This window comes from Coturnix japonica, chromosome 1 (assembly GCF_054131305.1).
Source record: "Coturnix japonica strain WE chromosome 1, WE-NBRP24, whole genome shotgun sequence".
Lineage (NCBI taxonomy): Eukaryota > Metazoa > Chordata > Aves > Galliformes > Phasianidae > Coturnix > Coturnix japonica.
In genome coordinates, this window is record NC_140663.1 from 98812688 (window position 1) to 98831723 (window position 19036).

At 40.6% G+C, this 19036-nt stretch overlaps 2 protein-coding genes across 8 annotated transcripts in view; both read right to left on the reverse strand.

Annotated features, from left to right (window-relative positions):
* Positions 1-456: 456 nt before the first annotated feature.
* PSMG1 (proteasome assembly chaperone 1) lies at positions 457-9451 on the reverse strand. Of its 4 annotated transcripts, none has more exons than XR_014946342.1 (7): positions 9297-9451; positions 9119-9219; positions 7855-8006; positions 7364-7482; positions 3725-3923; positions 2542-2678; positions 457-1568 (listed from the first exon to the last, which is right to left on the reverse strand). XR_014946342.1 is itself a non-coding variant. In XM_015882635.2 (7 exons), exons 1-7 carry the CDS (start codon positions 9416-9418, stop codon positions 1494-1496), a joined length of 849 nt encoding a protein of 282 aa, XP_015738121.2. In that variant the 5' UTR covers positions 9419-9451; the 3' UTR covers positions 457-1493. The 4 variants fall into 4 exon arrangements, 2 of the variants coding, with proteins under 2 accessions (XP_015738121.2, XP_015738129.1); XR_014946341.1 differs by having other exon boundaries at positions 7316-7482; XM_015882635.2 differs by having other exon boundaries at positions 7420-7482.
* Positions 9452-10093: 642 nt separating this feature from the next.
* Positions 10094-19036, reverse strand: part of BRWD1 (bromodomain and WD repeat domain containing 1) — a 46973-nt gene continuing 38030 nt past the window's right edge. Inside the window, exons 36-41 of one of the 4 annotated variants that reach the window (XM_015882622.2) lie at positions 18834-18986; positions 18386-18555; positions 16879-17114; positions 15848-16033; positions 14246-15217; positions 10094-12057 (exon numbers count right to left, since the gene is read on the reverse strand). In XM_015882622.2, the coding sequence (XP_015738108.2) occupies positions 10919-12057; positions 14246-15217; positions 15848-16033; positions 16879-17114; positions 18386-18555; positions 18834-18986 (2856 nt within the window). In that variant the 3' untranslated portion in view covers positions 10094-10918. Of the gene's footprint in view, positions 12058-14245; positions 15218-15847; positions 16037-16878; positions 17118-18385; positions 18556-18833; positions 18987-19036 lie in introns of all 4 variants that reach the window. The other 3 variants (XM_015882618.2, XM_015882609.2, XM_015882598.2) reach the window with 3 other exon arrangements.

A 19036-nucleotide genomic window follows, 5' to 3' on the forward strand; every position in this document is an offset into this window, starting at 1 on the left:
TTTTGTTTTTTCCAAGGAGGCTGTGGATGCCCCATCCCTGCAGGCATTCAAGGCCAGGCTGGATGTGGCTCTGGGCAGCCTGGTCTGGTGGTTGGAGACCCTGCACATAGCAGGGGGGTTGGAACTGGATGATCATTGTGGTCATTTGCAACCCAGGCCATTCTGTGATTCTATGTTTCAGCATGTTCAAGAATGTTCGCACAGATCAGCATAAGTCTAAGTGGTAAAAACTGAATTACAGCTCAAGGGATAGTATTTTTAAACACTGCACAGGCAATAAAAACAGCACTAGAAGTATATTTACAGTTCCTGTAAGAGCCTATTTTTTTAATGAAATATTTTTCTTGTTATATTATCATTAAACGTTTAATTAATCGTTATACGTTCAGTATACAAGTAAGAAATTGGTGCAGCCAACACACAACTCCTCCAGAGCAACAGAATTCCCCACTCAGATCAGCTGTAAAAACAGGTTTTAATTAAAATGCTACACAGAAGTAAAAAAAACCAAAAACCAACATTAAAATAATAGGAGGAACCATATCCTGCACTTTACGAGTCCATATGAAAACGGAGTATCGTTTCAAGTAACAGTTACTTGCTTAATTCCAGCTATATTAACTGAAGTTGACATCAATGTCTTGAGTAATAATCAACTTCGAACCCACATCAAGAATGTTCCACTACAGTGGCAACTGCGAGACAGCGTGTGGTTTAAAGCATCAAATAAAACCCCAAACTAACAGAAGTTCCAGTGGGGTTGCTGAAGCCTGTCATTACTTCAGTGGACACTGACTTAGCCAACAATTTCCCAACCAGAAGGGATGGCAGATTCACAGAAGGACATAAGGTCTCACTGGATGGACATGCAGTATAATGCAGAGAGCTCCATAACTGCTGTATTCTTATTGCACCTAAGGATGAGCTGTGCGCAATTTAAACACCTCTGTTCACTGCCATCCTGAACTGCTGGGATCCTTTCCTCCGTGAATCCAACTCACAGCTCTCCCATGAGTTCAAACAAGACCTGCATTCCTGTGTCTTTGTAAAGCAAGCTTATTTTCCACTATCAATCCCTTAAAACGTATCATTCTATATTAAAAAATATGTATATACACACGTACATACATATACATACATAATATTTTCTTCACCATAGAAACGTTTAAGTTAGGTAATATAAACCAAAGTAGAAAACAAACAAGAACACATTGACAGTATTTATTATTTTATATATAAGAAGAGTCAGTTTAGGTAAGACAACTCCCTCAGGAAGAAGTAATTACTCGTCATATTTAAGATATCTTTCCTCACAAAGCTGCTCCTGGAGAAGGTCTTCCATCTCTTACAGACAAACTGCGTGTGTATTGTGATGAACTAGAAAGTAACCAAATGAATTCAAAAGGAAATATCAAGTACAACTTCTGAAGAAATAACTACAATTCCAAAGTGCCCTCTATGGAAGAATCTGGAGTTTAAAACAAGCGTCCTCTTTAGATGTAGATATTATTGTGAGTTTCACCGGTTGTCAGCAACTTCTTCAATACCTTTGTGCTTTCAGATACATCCTAAGAAAAGAAAAAGATACATTAGGAAAAAGTTACAAAAGGAAAAGGAAAAAAAGATACAAAAGATACAAAAGGAAAAGATACAATAGCAACTCTGCTGTTAACAAAATAAAAACAAACCAAATGCCACCAAGCCTCACTGTCACCCATTCCCATTTTCAATATGATGAGTATCTGCCTGGTTAACTTGTTAACTGTAAATATCACACCTTCTTAATGAAGGTATCCAGAAAACTATCAAAGGCACCAAAGGAACTTACAGATTAGCAATGCAATGGGGTTTACCAATTTGCCTTTCTCCTCCCTTGCACACTGGAGGAAGAGCCTGAATTTTCATTCGTTATTTTCCTTCCATAGATGTAATTTAGTACATTATCAGATAATGGCCTGGGTTGAAAAGGACCATAATGCTCATCTAGTTCCAACCCCCTGCTATGTGCAGGGTCGCCAACCACCAGACCAGGCTGCCCAGAGCCACATCCAGCCTGGCCTTGAATGCCTCCATGTACGGGGCATCCACAGCCTGTTCCAGTGTAAACCTGTTCTCAGTTAAACATTTAGGGGTTAGTCAGTTGCACTTAACATTTAGGCTATAAATGAATGCTAACTGGCAATTCCCACACTTCAAGCTGAAGTAAGTACTTCAACACACACAAATGTCTTCTATCAATGAAATGGAAGTCCAAGTGGCAAAACTGAGGAGGGCATTGTGAACTAACTACACTTTGATTAAAGTACAGAAGGAAAGCAGCAAAACATTCACCTTGGCAGCCCAGAATGCCTTGATTTGTTCAGTTATTGCAAAACTATGTAACCATCTTTATAACTGAGTAAGATCCAACATTTAAGAAGCTTTGAGGTATGGCACAAACCAGTTAGGCTTTACAGGCTTGGTAGGCTGTATCACCAGCCAAACGTGAGAAACGGAATGACAGACCAAAACTCTTGTTGATTTTTAAACATAAAATTTTACCTTGACTAAATTCTTCAGGGGTTTAGAAGAAAGCAGAGGCTTGAATGCTTCAATTGTAACTGTGTCCAGTTTGATGATATCAGTATAGCACTGGTACAACACTGCAGGAATCTGCCACACTTGACAGTAACTCAGAACTAAATACAAGTGAAAAGAACATAAATGTTACGTTCAGCAGCAAGCAGGTACGTGAGAAAATAAACTAACAAAAAGCAGTAATGCATGGTTCCATCTTTTTGGCTGGTAAATATCCTAAAAGGAAATCACACATTTAATTAATAAACAAAGGCAATATGAGCTTTTGTTGGAATACAACAAAAATGCAAACTACAAACAACAGATTTTTCTAGAATAATCATCTAACTTAGCTCTTACCAGGCAAGGTTTCCCTCATGGATGCTAATGTTAAGTTGGTACTATATAAAGAAAAGCCTTACAGAGGTTTCATTACAGCACACAATAAAATCACATTTAACCTTTACAGGAGGTCAATCAGTAGCATCATGAAACCTGTTTACCTCTAACAAACAGAAAGAGCTTATAAACCTCAAACTGGACGCGCTCATGTTTTACAAGACAATATGTAAGATGATGAATTATTAGAAATTAACTTCCAAAAAGCCAATCGGGTAGACAATTCATATAATCAAGTGAAAATTACAATTACAATCACAGAATCACAGAATGACCCGGGTTGGAAGGGACCTCAAGGATCATGTAGTTCCAACCCCCCTGCCTGGCAGGGCCACCAAACATACACCTTTACTAGATCAGGTTGCCCAGGGCCCCGTCCAACCTGGCCTTGAACACCTCCAAGGACGGGGCATCCACAACCTCCCTGGGCAGCCTGTTCCAGGGCCTCACCACTCTCCTAGTGAAGAACTTCCCCCTAACATCCAACCTAAATCTTCCCTCTTTCAACTTAAAACCATTTTCCCATGTCCTGCTATTGTCAGCCCTTTTGAAGAGTTTACTCCCCTCCTGGGAGTAAGTTCCCTTCAGGTATTGAAAGGCTGCAATGGGGTCACCCCGCAACCTTCTCTTCTCTAGGCTGAACAAGCCCAACTCCCTCAGCCTGTCCTCATAGGGGAGGTGCTCCAGCCCCCTGATCATCTTCGTAAAACAGATTTTCTTCAAGCCATATTTTATATTGCCATCGTAACAAAGCAAGATTGAAAAATACCAGCAGCAGGAAGATCTCGCACGATGTTTGGTTGCTCCAGCAGTGGACAACAAACCTCCCCTTTGAATTCTTTCGTCTTTAAGGCTTTCAGAAATGGAGATGGAAGCGTCAAAGTGGATTCCTGAGTTTTGTATTCAGCTACGGGACACGTTGAAAGAATAGTTACTTGCAAGCCTTCCTTTCTTATATGGCCAAAAACCTGAAAGGAAAACATTCATTTATCAGCAACATTTATGTTCTCACATTAACAATGTTTAAAACACAGACACGAATTTCAGGTTGAGCGCAGGCAGCAAAGAACACTTTGTTTGGAAGACTAACTAAGATTTGATTCTCTGTCTCCTGAATGGAAGTTTCATGTGGGCTCCCTTCATGACAGAAGATAAAAAAAAAAGAAATGAAGAGAGCAAAGAGTTAACATATTTACCAAGTCTTCTTCAGAAGTGCTTACTTTTCAATTAGCGGGATGTTTACTGCCCTGGTTTTGTTTGGGATAATTTTCTTCTAGTAGCAGATATGGTTTGGATTTAAATTGAGAATAAAATGGACAGCACACTTAATTAAGTTGCAAGTTGTTGCTGAGCAGTGCCTGCACAGAGCCAAGGACATTTCACCTCCTCACACTGTCTGGCCAGCAAGAAGATGAGGGTGCACTGGCAGCTGGGAGGGAGCAAAACCAGGACAGCTGACCCTGGCTCACGTGGATGTCCCATAACATGTGGTGTCACACTGAACAACAAAACCAGAAGAGCTGGCTAGGGGGGCTGCCACTGCTCCACTATTGGCTGGAGGTGGCAATTACACTGCACTGTGCATCACTTGTTTTGTCTGGCTTTGTTGCTACTGTTTACTTGTTTTTCTCTTTTCTTTCTCACCCCCCCAGTCCCTTTCGTATTAAATTGCCCTTATCTCTTACCCACAGATCCCTGTGCTTTTCAATTTTCTCCCTCATCCCACAGCAGGGTAGGGATGAACTAATGGCATAAATAAAAATATCTGGTCCATGGAGACCTTCAGTACTTCCAGTTAACAACAATTTACAAATTATACAGAACAGACCTGTAACTCAAGCTAAAAGAGTAGCACTTTAGCTGTAAACTCTAAATACTCAGTAACACTGACTTTGTTAAAACTGTACACTTCTACTGTTCAAAACCACCCACTTTTGAAATAATACATACACAAGCAGCTGGAAAAACAAAAATGGAGGAGACAGTGAAAACCACAATAATCTTTCTTTCTTTTCCCAATTTAAATGAAGTGCAAAGAAGCGCAGAATACAGCAAAACCACCATGTTTAAGGTTCCAAGGTTTCTAAAATTTCAAGTCAACTACTAACAGAATCACAGAATGACCCGGGTTGGAAGGGACCTCAAGGATCATGTAGTTCCAACCCCCCTGCCTGGCAGGGCCACCAAACATACACATTTACTAGATCAGGTTGCCCAGGGCCCCATCCAACCTGGCCTTGAACACCTCCAAGGACGGGGCATCCACAACCTCCCTGGGCAGCCTGTTCCAGGGCCTAACCACTCTCCTAGTGAAGAACTTCCCCGTAACATCCAACCTAAATCTTCCCTCTTTTAACTTAAAGCCATTTCCCCGTGTCCTGCTATTGTCAGCCCTTTCAAAGAGTTTACTCCCCTCCTGGGAGTAAGTTCCCTTCAGGTATTGAAAGGCTGCAATGAGGTCACCCCGCAACCTTCTCTTCTCCAGGCTGAACAAGCCCAACTCCCTCAGCCTGTCCTCATAGGGGAGGTGCTCCAGCCCCCCGATCATCTTCGTGGCCCTCCTCTGGACCCTTTCCAAAATCTCTATGTCTTTCTTGTACTGAGGGCTCCACACCTGGACACAGATGGGGCCTCACAAGGTCAAGTAAACTTATCACCCAGCCATGGAATGACAAGAAAACCAGTTTTCCACAAACTTGGGTCTGAAATCCCCGTATGACTCAACAAACTTACCCCAGCTTCTCATCTCCTTCACCTTTGCACAATTGTTGTGGCTCTCTTGTACAATCCTCCCCTGCACCCAGGTAATCCTCCTTACATGCTGGCCTGGCCAGCTGGCAGGTAAGACAAAGCTGCTTGGGGACTGGCTGGGCATCAGTCAGCAGTAGCAAGCAACTGTTTTGTGCTCCACTTGTTTTGTGTGTGTAAACACACACACACTATATATAATCACCATCATTACTTTCTCTTCTCATTTTTTTAGTAAACAGTTTTGTCTTTTGTTCTTATCTCTACCTCTAAGTTCTCCTTTTTGCCCCCAGTTCTCTCCTCCATCCCACCGAGAGCAGGGGGGCTCAGTGTGGTGCTGAGCTGCCTGCAAGATTAATACACAACAACCAAATAAGCCATGCTTCTTCTGAGGCAAGGATGGGACCGGGATCCACATCCAAAATCAACAGCCTGAAAATTCCCCTCGGATTTATTTAGTTAAAATCAAAAGGATATTATTCAGGGGGAAAGCACAGGGGTAAGGATCTGAATGACTAGCAGTACCTGCATCCTTGAATCATGATAGGTCTGCCCATATAACAATCTGAGTATATTAACAAATGGGGCAGATGTTACTTTGGAAGCAGGTTCTTTCAGAATTCCACCTTGTGAAAGAGTCAGATCACACCCATCTGTTCTTCACACACACCCAGTGAAGATATCACCTACTCTGAATTTCACAATGTTTATCTGACAGCTGTACAAATTAAGTTATGTTATAACTTTATTACAGGATTCTCCCAAAGCTGAAATTCCAGTTCAAACACGTCATTGAAAAGATGAATAGGAAAAAGTTTGTAAAATGGGAAAGGGACAAAACTGAAGCTCTCCAAAACAAGTAACTGCACTGCGAGTTATGGTAAACATATACATAGTCAGATTGACCATGAGCCAGCAGTGTGCCCTTGTAGCCAAAAAAGCCAATGGCATACTGGGGTGCATTAAAAAGAGCGTGTCCAGCAGGTCAAAGGAGGTGATCCTCCCCCTCTACTCTGCTGCCCTGGTGAGGCCTCATCTGGAATATTGTGTCCAGTTCTGGGCTCCCCAGTATAAAAAAGACATGGATCTCTTGGAAAGAGTCCAGTGGAGGGTCATGAAGATGGTGAAGGGCCTGGAGCATCTCCCCTATGAGGAGAGACTTAGGGAACTGGATCTCTTTAGCCTTGAAAAAAGAAGGCTGAGAGGGGACTTGATCCAGGTTTATAAATACTTGAGGTGTGGGAGCCATAGCGGTGAGACTGGTCTCTTTTCAGTAGTGCACAGGGACAGGACTAGGGGTAATGGGATGGAACTACAACATAGGAAGTTCCGCACGAATGTGCAGAAGAACTTCTTTACAGTGAGGGTGACAGAGCACTGGAACAGGCTGCCCAGGGAGGTGGTGGAGTCTCCTTCTCTGGAGATATTCAAGACCCACCTGGACGCCTACCTGTGTGACGTGGTGTATGGAGCCTGCTTTGGCAGGGGGGTTGGACTCGATGATCTCTAGAGGTCCCTTCCAACCCCTACAATTCTGTGATTCTGTGATATTGATAATTCTGAATTTGTTGAGTACTTAAGAAAGCCATAGTAAAAAAACAAAATTATTTACAGTACTGTCAGGTATAGAAGAGTAGAGAGAAGAGGCAGGTGCACTAACTTGAAGATTCCCAGTCCTAAGATCTCATTGCTCAATATGTTGTCTTGCAGTAATACCTTTTCAAGCCACTGGAACTGCTGATCTTCAGCAACATAGCAACTACACTGGCACAACAAAACCTGATAAAGAAAAACAAGGTTGAGTAAGTGGTTTATAGGACACAACAATAAATACCACATGCAAAGATGGTATGACAGCAACCAACAACTTGTTTGGTATTCCTGGAATTCTCTATTTTAACACGAGTTTTTCATTCATAGCCTCATATGAAACATTCTACCATGTAATACCATCTTTGTTTTAAACTCCTCACACTAGAACTGCAAGTGGTTTTAGTGACCATAATGACCCTTCACATTTGCTTGTGAGGTTAATCCAAAATGCTGCAGCTGTAATGTTTTATCCTTCATTTGTGCTGGGCAAGGTGGGATGAAAGGAGCTTGCTCCCTTTTTCACAATGCTAAAGTACAGAGAAATTCTAAGTCACTTACTGTTGGATCTGATATTAATTGATAGAACAAGCAGAAAGAATCTGTTGGGAGGACACTTGTTGCATTGGTTGTTTGGCACCATTCATTCCACAGTTTCACAGCTCCAACTACTTTCCAACGTACGGAATCCAGAATAAAAGAAGACAGGAAAGCTGCAAAGAATCCTAATGTTAATTTACCAAGAATAAAAATCTCTGTTCTACAAATAAACAGATGGAATGAGATATTTCTTTTTCAATATCCACAAATTAAAAAGGTACAGTAAAAACATTTTTACTGACACATGTTTATCAACCATATCCAGCAAAGATCGTGAGTAATCTCATTGACTCAAGACATAAAGAACTGTTCTTGAGGGGAGGCTAAGGAAACTGGGGCTGTTTAGTCTGTGGAAAAGGAGGCTGAGGGGAGACCTTAACGCCCTCTTCCAGTACCTGAAAGGTGCTTACAGTGAGAGTGGGGCTAGTTTAGGTTGGATATTAGGAAGAACTTCTTTACAGAAAAAGCAGTTAGGTACTGGAATAGGCTCCCCAGGCAGGTGGTTGAATCGCCATCCCTGGTTGTGTTTAAGAGCCGTTTAGATGTGGTGCTCAGAGATACGACTTAGTGTAGGGTTGTTAGAGTTAGGGTACTATGGTTAGGCTGCAGTTGGACTTGATGATCTTCAAGGTCTTTTCCAACCTGGGTAATTCTATGATTCTATATATAGGTAGAGATCTCTATTATTAACAACACACATTAAGAATTGTATCGCCACAATCAACTTGGATTCCTTCAGAATATACCAAGAGCACGTGCTAATGAATATTATGTCTTTAATAGCTCTTAACTATCAGATTCAACAGATTTCTCAGGCAAAAAATAACAGGAATGCAGTCAGCAAGTAGAACTGAATCTTTGGCTTTAGGCAGCAGACACATGAGCATGCAAAACATAGCGGCAAAAACGCTGCTGAATCAAACGACTAGAAATCAGCTCTCTCCCTCCACCCTATTACCGCACCACGGCCCAACCCAAGAGGCTGCAGGCACAAGGACAGCGCTTTGGCCATTCACAGAATCACAGAATGACCCGGGTTGGAAGGGACCTCAAGGATCATGTAGTTCCAGCCCCCCTGCCTGGCAGGGCCACCAAACATACACCTTTACTAGATCAGGTTGCCCAGGGCCCCGTCCAACCTGGTCTTGAACACCTCCAAGGACGGGGCATCCACAACCTCCCTGGGCAGCCTGTTCCAGGCTCCATCCCCACGCTTTCCACCTACCGGCAGCGTTGTGTCCTACGGCGACCACGAACCGGGAGCAGGGCAGGGTTTCCTCGGCGGGGCTCCCCGCGGCTCCCGGCGTCCAGAGCACGGCGATCTCCCTGTCGAGAGAGGCCGGCCTTACAAGCACCCACCGGGAAACAAGGCGCTGCTTAGCGCTCGCTCCCCAGGCCGCTACCTTTTCTCCTGCAGCTCCCTGCGGATCTCCCGATCCTCTGCCGTCTCCTCGGTCTCCTCCTCATCGTCCACGCCGGCCCGGGACGGAGCAACCACAACCTCCCCGAAGAACGTCGCCATCATTTCACCGTCACCGCCTCCCTCCTTCCTCTCCCCAGTGGGCGGGCACCGCGCATGCGCGCCGAGCCGCTCTGCATAACCGGCACCATGGAGTTTACCACAGAGGGCACGGCGGGAGGAGCCTCAGCCCTCCCTGCCCACCCACTAGAGCCAAGCCAAATCGATAGGAGTTGTTGTTCCAACAGAGAACACGTTGTTAGTGAACCGTGTTCCTATTTCATGAACTAATAGTACTTGTCTATACTGAGATAATGTTCTAGATACCACCAAAACGTGGTCAGTTGCACCTTTGGGCATAACAAGTGCTGGAGAAGTGCTTCTCAGTAACTGCTGCCACAGCTTTCATTACTTCACTGCCACCTGTATAAGCACCTAGTAATATATAAGTGTGATTATGAAGCTGGACTTTTATCCCCAAGAATTTGTTCCTCAAGAATTCATCTTCTATGTAATAATTATTTTTTGACAGCAGCCACCTCAAACATTTCAAGAATTGGTCAATAAACGGCAGCAATCCAAACTTTTACCTTTAATTCAATGCAAAAATCTAACATTAAAGCACTTAGAAGTTTAAATGTGGAAGACCAACAGAGATTTTGCAGAAATGGTGTGGAATGTACGAATCCTGCACCTCCAACTTCTCACACGTAAAAAAAAAACAACAACAAACAGAACAAGTGTTTTGTCGGTTTTTCTATTTTATAAAGAAAACACACAAAAAACCCTTAGGCCCAAGTGTTCACCTGCATTTCATATTCTGAAGTTTACAGTATAGAAGTCACATTAATGATAGTACTACCTGTCAGTATAAATCCTCTCTTCACCAGCACCAATGTGCCTTTGAATTGGCAAATAGGCTTTTCTCAACTGGTAACTGGTTCTAGTTGTATGTTTTCATTAATGAATGTACAGAACATTTAACATCTGTACTAGCGGAAGCTGTAATGTCGTTAACTCAGTGACTGCTCATTACTTGTCTGATGCGATACTAGCATCCACCGAATTTTTATAGCGTACACTATTATTTATAAGCCTGTTAATATCATATATGATTTCTTACAGCGTAAGAGATGTCTGAAATTTGTTCTTGAATGTTGAATGACCTAGGTAGTATTCCATTGCAGCACCCATAACAATAATACTCAACATACTGCTATTAACCTGTTACGCAGTGTTTTAACTTTTCTTTTTTTTTTTTTCTTTTTAAACTCTCGTTATATGTAATAAAATACCAGTAAAGACAAAAAAAATTGCCCCTATAATGAGGCACATTTTGGCATCTGTGCTAAATGCTGCTACATGGGCAGGCAAGTGCAAGTCAAAATATGAAAAGGAGAAAGTCATGATCTAATCACATTCATAACTTTTTCATAGAAAAATATAAATATATTCCCTGAAATGTAGGACAAGGAAGAGCCAGCATCCAACATGAGTTCTAGTGCTATTACCATTAAAAAAAAAAAAAAAAAGAAAAAAAAAGTGGGCTGGCTTTTCCTTTTAAGGTTACGTTTCACAAGCTGCATCACCTACACCTCTGTCATCGTCGTCATCGTCACAATCGTCATATCTAACAGTCCGCCTACCCCTGTTTCGAGTTCTTATCTTAGTACGCCGGTTAGCTCTCCTGTATTTGCTGTACTCCAAATCTTCAGAGTCATTATTTTCTTGGTTACGTTTCCGACGTTTCCTTCGCTGGGGTCTTCTGGAAGGCTTAGGTAAACTTGACATTTCTTTTCTAACAATGTCTGTTTTTCTCTTTTTTGTTTCTGTGGCGTCACTATAAATACTGTTATCAGTTCCAGAGTCTGAATCAGAAGAACAATCGCGATTGGCTTTTGAGCTCCCTGCAGTGCCAGGTGTTTCCACGTTCTCTGACACTGAGCTTTTTTCCTCTGCCTTCCTCCCTGCCGCAGATTCTGATGTTTCTTTTAGGTTGTTTGATAATTTTAATCTTTTCGAAGGAGCTCTGGATTTTTTATTTCGTGCTCTTCTGATAGATTTAGTTCCACGTTTAGCTATCTCAGAACCCACCTCCTCTTCAGAGTTGCTCGTATGATGGTTGCAGGCTGAAGTTGACTGACCAGAAGTTCTCCAATTTCTCCCATTTTCTACCTTGTGGTTTGTGGAATTCTCCTCTGAAGAGTCAAATGTATTTTTAAGAGCCGCGTCGCTTTTAGTTCTCTTTGTCTGACTCTCGTTATCATCACTCTCCTTTTTAGTCACTTCTACCTCCACCTCAGATTCTGTTTTTTCATCTTCAGACTCGCTAATGTACTTTCTCTTAGGAGCAGACGATCCAGAACAAAAATCATTTTTTTCATCAGAATCCTGTTCTTTCTCATTTTCAGACATCACACTAACATCTATATCTGAGCTGCTGGTCAGTTTTTTCCTGGATGCCACAGACGTGCTGCCATGAAGCTGCTTTCTGTTCTTTTTCACTGTGCAAACGCTCTCCGAGCTCGATAGCTCTTCCTTTGTATCACTCATTATCTTAATCTTATTAGCTGCCACAGTGGCGCATCTGCGTGGATTTTTCTTTTCCGTCACATTAGACACCTTTATGTGTTTCCTGTAGTTAATGATACATGTCCTGCTCCTGAGCACTTTCCCACTTTGTCCAGGCTCCTCAGATGTAGATTCTACAAAACAAAATATTTTGAATTTCCTTTTAATAACTTGCATTCCTGAAATAGCTCATTTATTAAGCATAAACACTGCCGCACTTAATGAAATATGCGAGGACATGCTTTTATTTCAACCATTATGAGCAATCTACCCTAAGGCTTTACTAAGGAAACAGCCAGACACTCAGTCCTGAGCATGTTTTTAATTCACAGGATTAGTCTTTTGCTTTGATATGAAGAAAAGGTTGTACAGACGCATTCTGTAGCATCCCTATAAAAACTGCCTTACAGATTACCAGCTTAACCTACAACCTTTCTCGTACTCCTACTTCCATCACTAAAGCTCGAACTTCTATTACTGTTTTTACTTGCTCTTTCAAAATGAGTTATTATAAATTTTAGATTCTTTATTCTTAAGTATTACATCAGACTATTACCTCTTTGTAATAGAAATAACAATCAATTTTACCATAGCTTGAACCCACTGCCTTGATGATTCTCTACCTGTACACTCTGCAGATGGATGGAAAAGCTATGGCAGCTCTTCCTTTCTTCAAGGAAAGATAGGCCACTAAATATTTTTCAAGTAAACATTTAAAGAGAAGAAGGTTTAAAGGGAATGCTCTTTTCTTATGGAGGGATGAAGAAAGCTTGTCTTGCTAATGTTATTTCAACTACTAAAACTAAAGGCCTAGCATCTTTTGAGAATGACAGCCATTAAGAGACTGTCTGAGACAAACTCCAGTGAGGTTCAGTGCCTGGCTCCTCCTGGCCAGACTACTACATTCATCTCTGTTAGAAGTTATTCGGGCTCCTGGGTTCCCCAGTACATCACCTATATAGTTAGGACAGGACAATACTTTCCCTCAACTCTTTATAAAGAAATAATGCCATGAATGTGTATTCTAAGAGACTAGATGAAAAACAAAACACATTTAATTCACATTAAATGCTGCCTAGGTACAAAAAGATTGTACAGACAGGGAGGATCAAATAAGGAACTCCATTAGTCACAAACTAGGATCTACAAGAAAACATTTACAAGACAGACACCAAGATATAAAGGCCTTATCCACCCAGTCTACTGTTGTGACAAGCAGTCCTGTAGTACATGCTATCAAATTCTAAACCTGGGAGTCCAGGCTACAATACTGGGTAGGAATATCCAGCCATCCCTTGAGTCACATACACAGCCTCTTACATACAGCCAAATATCCAAGTAAATTTATGTTCTATAAATACTAAAGGGCTTAAAAACAAAGAAAAAAAAGCATGTATATACACCAACAGTACACAAATAATAGCTTTTACAAGTACAAGCTTGCTAATTCACCCATCACCAATAGCTCCCACTAAACCATGTCCTTCAACACAACATCCGAACATTCCCTGAATACCTCTAGGGTTGGTGACTCCACCACCTCCCTGGGCCTCCATTCCAACACCTGACCACTCTTTCAGAGAAGCAGTATTTCCTAATGTCCAGACTGAACCTTCCCTGGTGCAGCTTGAAGCCATTCCCTCTAGTCCTGTCACCAGTTACATGAGAGAATAGGCCAACCCCCAGCTCACAACAACATCCCTTCAGGCAGTTGTAGGGAGCAATGAGGTCTCCCCTGAGCCTCCTCTTCTCCAGGCTGAACAATCCCAGCTCCTTCAGCCTCTCCTCATATGGCCTGTGCTACTACTTCATCCACCAACTCACAGATTTTCATGATTGAATGTTTTAAACCAAGGAGCAGACTGATGAAAGACAATAAATTTCTCCTTTTGAGATCTCTTGTGTGAAGCTCAAGATAATTCATTCATACATATTCTTCTAATACATACACAGAGAAGGATGCACTGATTAAATATGAAAACAGTAGGGACTTAGTGACTTTTTCATAGACAAATGTAAACCCCGAATTGCTCAAGAACTTTCAGCATTCATCACTAATTCTAAATACCGAAAAACCACCACCATAAAAACTAATCGTTTCCTTAGTGCTGTTTTGCTGACCTCCCAGTCCCACTGTCAGCATCACCATTTCTTACAGTTCACCTGCTGATTTCTAGTTCTTTTTTTAGGACAGGGAACACTATTACACTTCATAGAGTCCAAATCCCTCCAGTCATTACCCACACTAAAATTTCCCCTGCCTAGTCAGTACGTGAGGTTAGATGCATTAACTCAAAATTATTATTATTATTATTATTTTACCTTTTTGGAAGATTTTTGTTTTTCCTTTTCTCTTCCACTTTCTTGTTTTTGAAGAAGCGTCAAAATAATTACTGTTATTGGAATTTGTTTCAGATTCTGTATCAGAAGAGTCATTGAAATCAGCACCAGGTCCAGAAATAGGGCTCGCTATAATTCTACATGGCACCAAGGTCTCTGAAACAACACTTCTCCCATCCTGTCTGTCTTCTGTTTCAGATTCTGCTGTGTCCTCCAAATCACTCAAGACTTTTGCTTTTTTTATGGGAGCAACAAGGTGCAGACCAAACAATTTTCTGGCATTCCACCCATCTGATTCGGAACATGCTTCATCCTCTGAGTTGCTCACAACAAACTTATTTGCAGACACTGATTGCTCAGCTTTCTGATTGCTCCCATCCTCTGAATTATGGCTTTTGGAGTCCTCTGAAGAGCCTTGTGTGGGACTCCTTGTTTCGGGAGACACAGAAGGAGCTGTCCCTCGTAACTGCCTATGGCCATTGCTTTGCCAGGTTTTCTGTTTCATCTGTGTATCTGTCTCAGAATCTGAACTCTCATTTTCAGATTCACTTACAAATTTTCTTCGTACAGCAGACGAAGTAGGTAGAGAAAGAACTTTCCTCTTGGTAAGCTGCTCTTCCGTTTCTTTTTCACTTTCAGACTTCAAACCTGCATCATCCTCAGACCCCTCCAGTAACATTCGCCTGGCTGCAGCTGAGGCATTTCGATGAGGCAGTTTTCTATTTTTGCATCCAATACCAATACTTTCTGAGCTTGAAACCTCTTCTTCCACATCACTCATTAGTCTTAACTTAGTAGCAGCCACAGTAGCACTTCTGCGTGGGATCTTTCTATGTCTCCCTGTACTATTACTCAGAGACTCAGATGTCACCACAGAAGTATTTTCAGAATTGCTTTCATATAACCTTTTCCTGACAGCTTTTCTTGCATTCCCATTCTCCTGGGGAAATGTACCTGTGAAGGAGAAGGATTAAAGTCTTATGTTCAGGAGTAGTCACATTTTCAGCCTTATCAAATCTGGAACAGGTTCAACTCACAGACATGACAAACAAAGCACATTCCCCTAGTAATAGGTAGGTGGTTTTGTTGTCTGGCAAGAAAAAATACTGAGCTATATCACAGAACCATACAATGCCCTGGGTTGAATAGGACCTCAAAGACCATCTAGTTTCAACCCCCGTGCCTTGGGCAGGGTCACCAACTACTAAGCCCAGTTTGTCCACAGCTGCATCCAACAATTATATCGTGAATTTTAGATTCATTACAGTTTTTTGAAAACTGCTTTATATTTTAGAGCTTTAACAAACAAAACTCTTCAAGAGATGCTCTGCTCTCTCAGTAGGCTCTTGGTTTCAGCCCTCCTTACCCTAAGGACTGAAAAACAAAAAGTGAGATGTACAGAAAGCAGCATTCTGAGAGCAACAGGTCTACTAGTAATCAAACAAATAGTACTACAACATACAACAGTTCAAAAAATACTAATTACAATTATTTTTCTATGTACATGTGTGCGTGTGTGTGTATACATACACATGCATACATCTGGCTCATGGGCCATTCAGAAGACAACTACTCCAGTCTTACCTATTTGTTTCCTTTGAGCAGCTTGATTTCTGGTTACCCTACAATTGGTGCTCTTTCTTCTACATACACCATTGTGCAGTGGAGGTGACACGAGAGCCACAGAGCTTTCTTTGCTCTCTTCTGAGCTCTCTTCTGAAGAGGATGAAGAGGATGTAGATGAAACTAAAGAACCTTCTACTTCACTTTCTGCTGAAAAAAAAAATTAAATCCTCAATTAGAATACAGTTCTAAAACAGTTAAACAGTTAGTTTTCATTTAGGAAGTGCACTTCACTTATGCTGGAAATCTTATTTTCTCACAATTTTATCTAAGAATACACTTTTTATCATGTCTTAATCTCTTGCACATATGAAACTGATAGTTCCATAAAGTATACCATTCCACATCTGTGAAGTGTATGGTGTTAAGTCACTCTGAGACGTGTTTAAGTTTCAAATAAAATAGCAAGTATGTTATCTGAAAACACCTCTAAGAGGAAAGCACCTTAAAAAATACACCACGCTTTCCTCTCAAGAGTCACCCATTCACCACAACCACTTTCCGAGAACAGCTGCTCAAAGTGAAAAAATTCTAGTACTGTGTTTGGTTAAGGAGCATCAAGTCATAAAGGTGTGTGGGTCAACTTATCAACAGTCCTACTCATTCAGCTTTGCTGTCAATCTCCATACAAAGCTATGGAAAAGTACTGTCTATTTGACTGTGAAGTAATCTACGGTAGCAATAAATTTCTTCTTAGGAATACTTTTTTCATTAATGAAATTAATCAACTGCATTCTGTGAGATTTTACAGCACAATATTCTTTAGTACACAGAACTTTTTAATAATATATTAGTAAGTCAAAGCACACAGACACTTGTATTCCCTGAAATGCAAACTGCATAAAAAATCCAAAGTTTTTGCATTGTTAATGTTTGCATTTTTAATTTAGAATACACTGGCAATTAGGGTAATTGTAAGGGAAACATTAGTAGGCAACGCATAGATAAGACAAAGATGAAAACCCTCATTTGAAACAGATTCCATTGATTACCTGATGACAGTGTTGAACGGTTTGTTAGTGTTGTAGATCTAGCTTTTCCATTCCTTTCAAAGGATGTCAGGCATGCAGAATCAGAGGATTCTCCAGACGAACTACGGTTGTAATTGCTAGCATTTGTCTTATGGCTTGCAACACAGGCTGCTCTGCTTGAGGTAGGTTGACTGAAAGAATCTTCCTGTTCAGATTCAACTTTTGCCTGAGACTTTAAAGGTTTCTGCTTCAAATTCCTACTGAAAAGGGAAATAGTAGAAGCATCATAGCTTGTAAAACTACTAAAAAGAAAACCAGACAGTTCAGTACATCAAAAGTTATTTTCTCTGAAAGCTTAATTAACCGTATACCATATGATTTTACATTTAGTTTTATAATCTAATATGGTATGGGATAGTCTTAACTTTGATGAAGATAAGCATTAACTCCTTTTATTAATATAATAATCTACCAAAGATGGTAACACTAAATGCCTTCTATACCTATGTCATCCTATTGTTGCAATCTGTTGGTAAACAACAGCTTCAACTTCTGTTGAATTCAGTCTCTTGTTATCTGCACATAAACCTCAAAGTACCTCAGTTTGTTGCTTACAACCCAAAGTTTTCAGATGTTCTAGAGACATGAGACATATATGCTCTCCTGCATAATAGTTTAATATCCAAACACTCTCCAAGAATTCCCAAAGATTCAGTCCTGCAAAGCACCACTGAACTGTAAACAAGTCACATATAGTTCTTCAGAGAGGAAAAGCAGTGGTGTTTCAAAGGAAGATTCCTGCCTACACTGCTGTGTATTTGCAATGTTCTTTGAATTGTTTTGCTGGAAAACACTGAGAACCCAAGAAAAACATCCAGTAAAACTTCAAGTTCATCAGGTGTGCTTACAGTGTAATCTAACATTTATGCACAAAATAATTAAGTCAAATATATGAGAAACGTATTCTTCTGATTTTATTCTTAAAACTATATTACTGTCCCTTCACTGTCCATCAAGGAAGGCCAGAGAGTGGGAGAAAAGCATACCCTCAATTCCAACAATTCACCACATTTTGTTTTTGTATTTTGTACTTTGTTTTACTTCATCCCATGTGCAGATTAACAATTCAAGAGTAAATCATTTCAACCAGAAACCAGCAGAATGCTACAGCAAGTTAAAAATATAAGTTCCATAGGATTAAATTTTTTCTGTATGTAGTAAGGTAACTAATACATATGCAGCAAGAACATGCTTTAATATTCCAGTCAGAATAAAAGCTGATTTCATCACTGAATTATTTAGAATAAAGCATACATTAAACCATTCCTGTTATATTCCTCAGTCCTTTCACTGTTCCACAGGCAATTTTACACTACCACAGAACTCCTTTTAAGCCGGTTTATCTTACTGCAAGAGAAGCGATTCCAACAATGATCACTGGAGTTAGCTAGACATTTCATAAAACAATTGAACTAAATTAGCTCTTACTAAATATGACAGCAAATACAGTCAGTTCATAATGTGTTACCTGGGCATTTTGGTAGGGTGCTGTGCTGAGCTTTGACTCTGAACTCTTCTAGTGTACCTCTGGTTTCTTCGTATCTTTTCATTCTGCTTCTGACCATTTTTGAAATCTGAAACAATTCTTCTTATTTTCTCTTCAAATAGTGCTGACAACCTCAAGGTCATACTATAAATCTAAGCAAAGAAGTAGTTTATGTTAATAACAGAACCTTTCATCCAAGACTAACTTCTCTAAAATTAGAAACTGTACAGAAAAAGAAGGGAAATTTATTTGGTACAATGTACCTGTAGTGCTACGTAAGACATAAGCAGACATGTAAATATTTTATAGCACTTCTCGCCATTATCTACTCAACCAGAAATTTTATTGAAATACTGAAAAATAAAAATTACTCCAAAATAACACCTAACTGGACTTTTATAAGTGTAGAACCTCCAACAGAAACATCTACCTTTGATTTTTTGTTTGGAGTATAAGACTTTGCATTACTAAATATCAATCTTATATCTTTGCACAGTTCCATTGGAGTGTCATAATTTCCAGCTTCCAGAGTTTCTTTCACTGTACCGAAGTCCATCGGAGTGTCTATAATATGTCTGTAGTCCTGGATAAAGTATAAAACAAAAAGCAATTTGAGAAGTTGTTAGAGGAAAA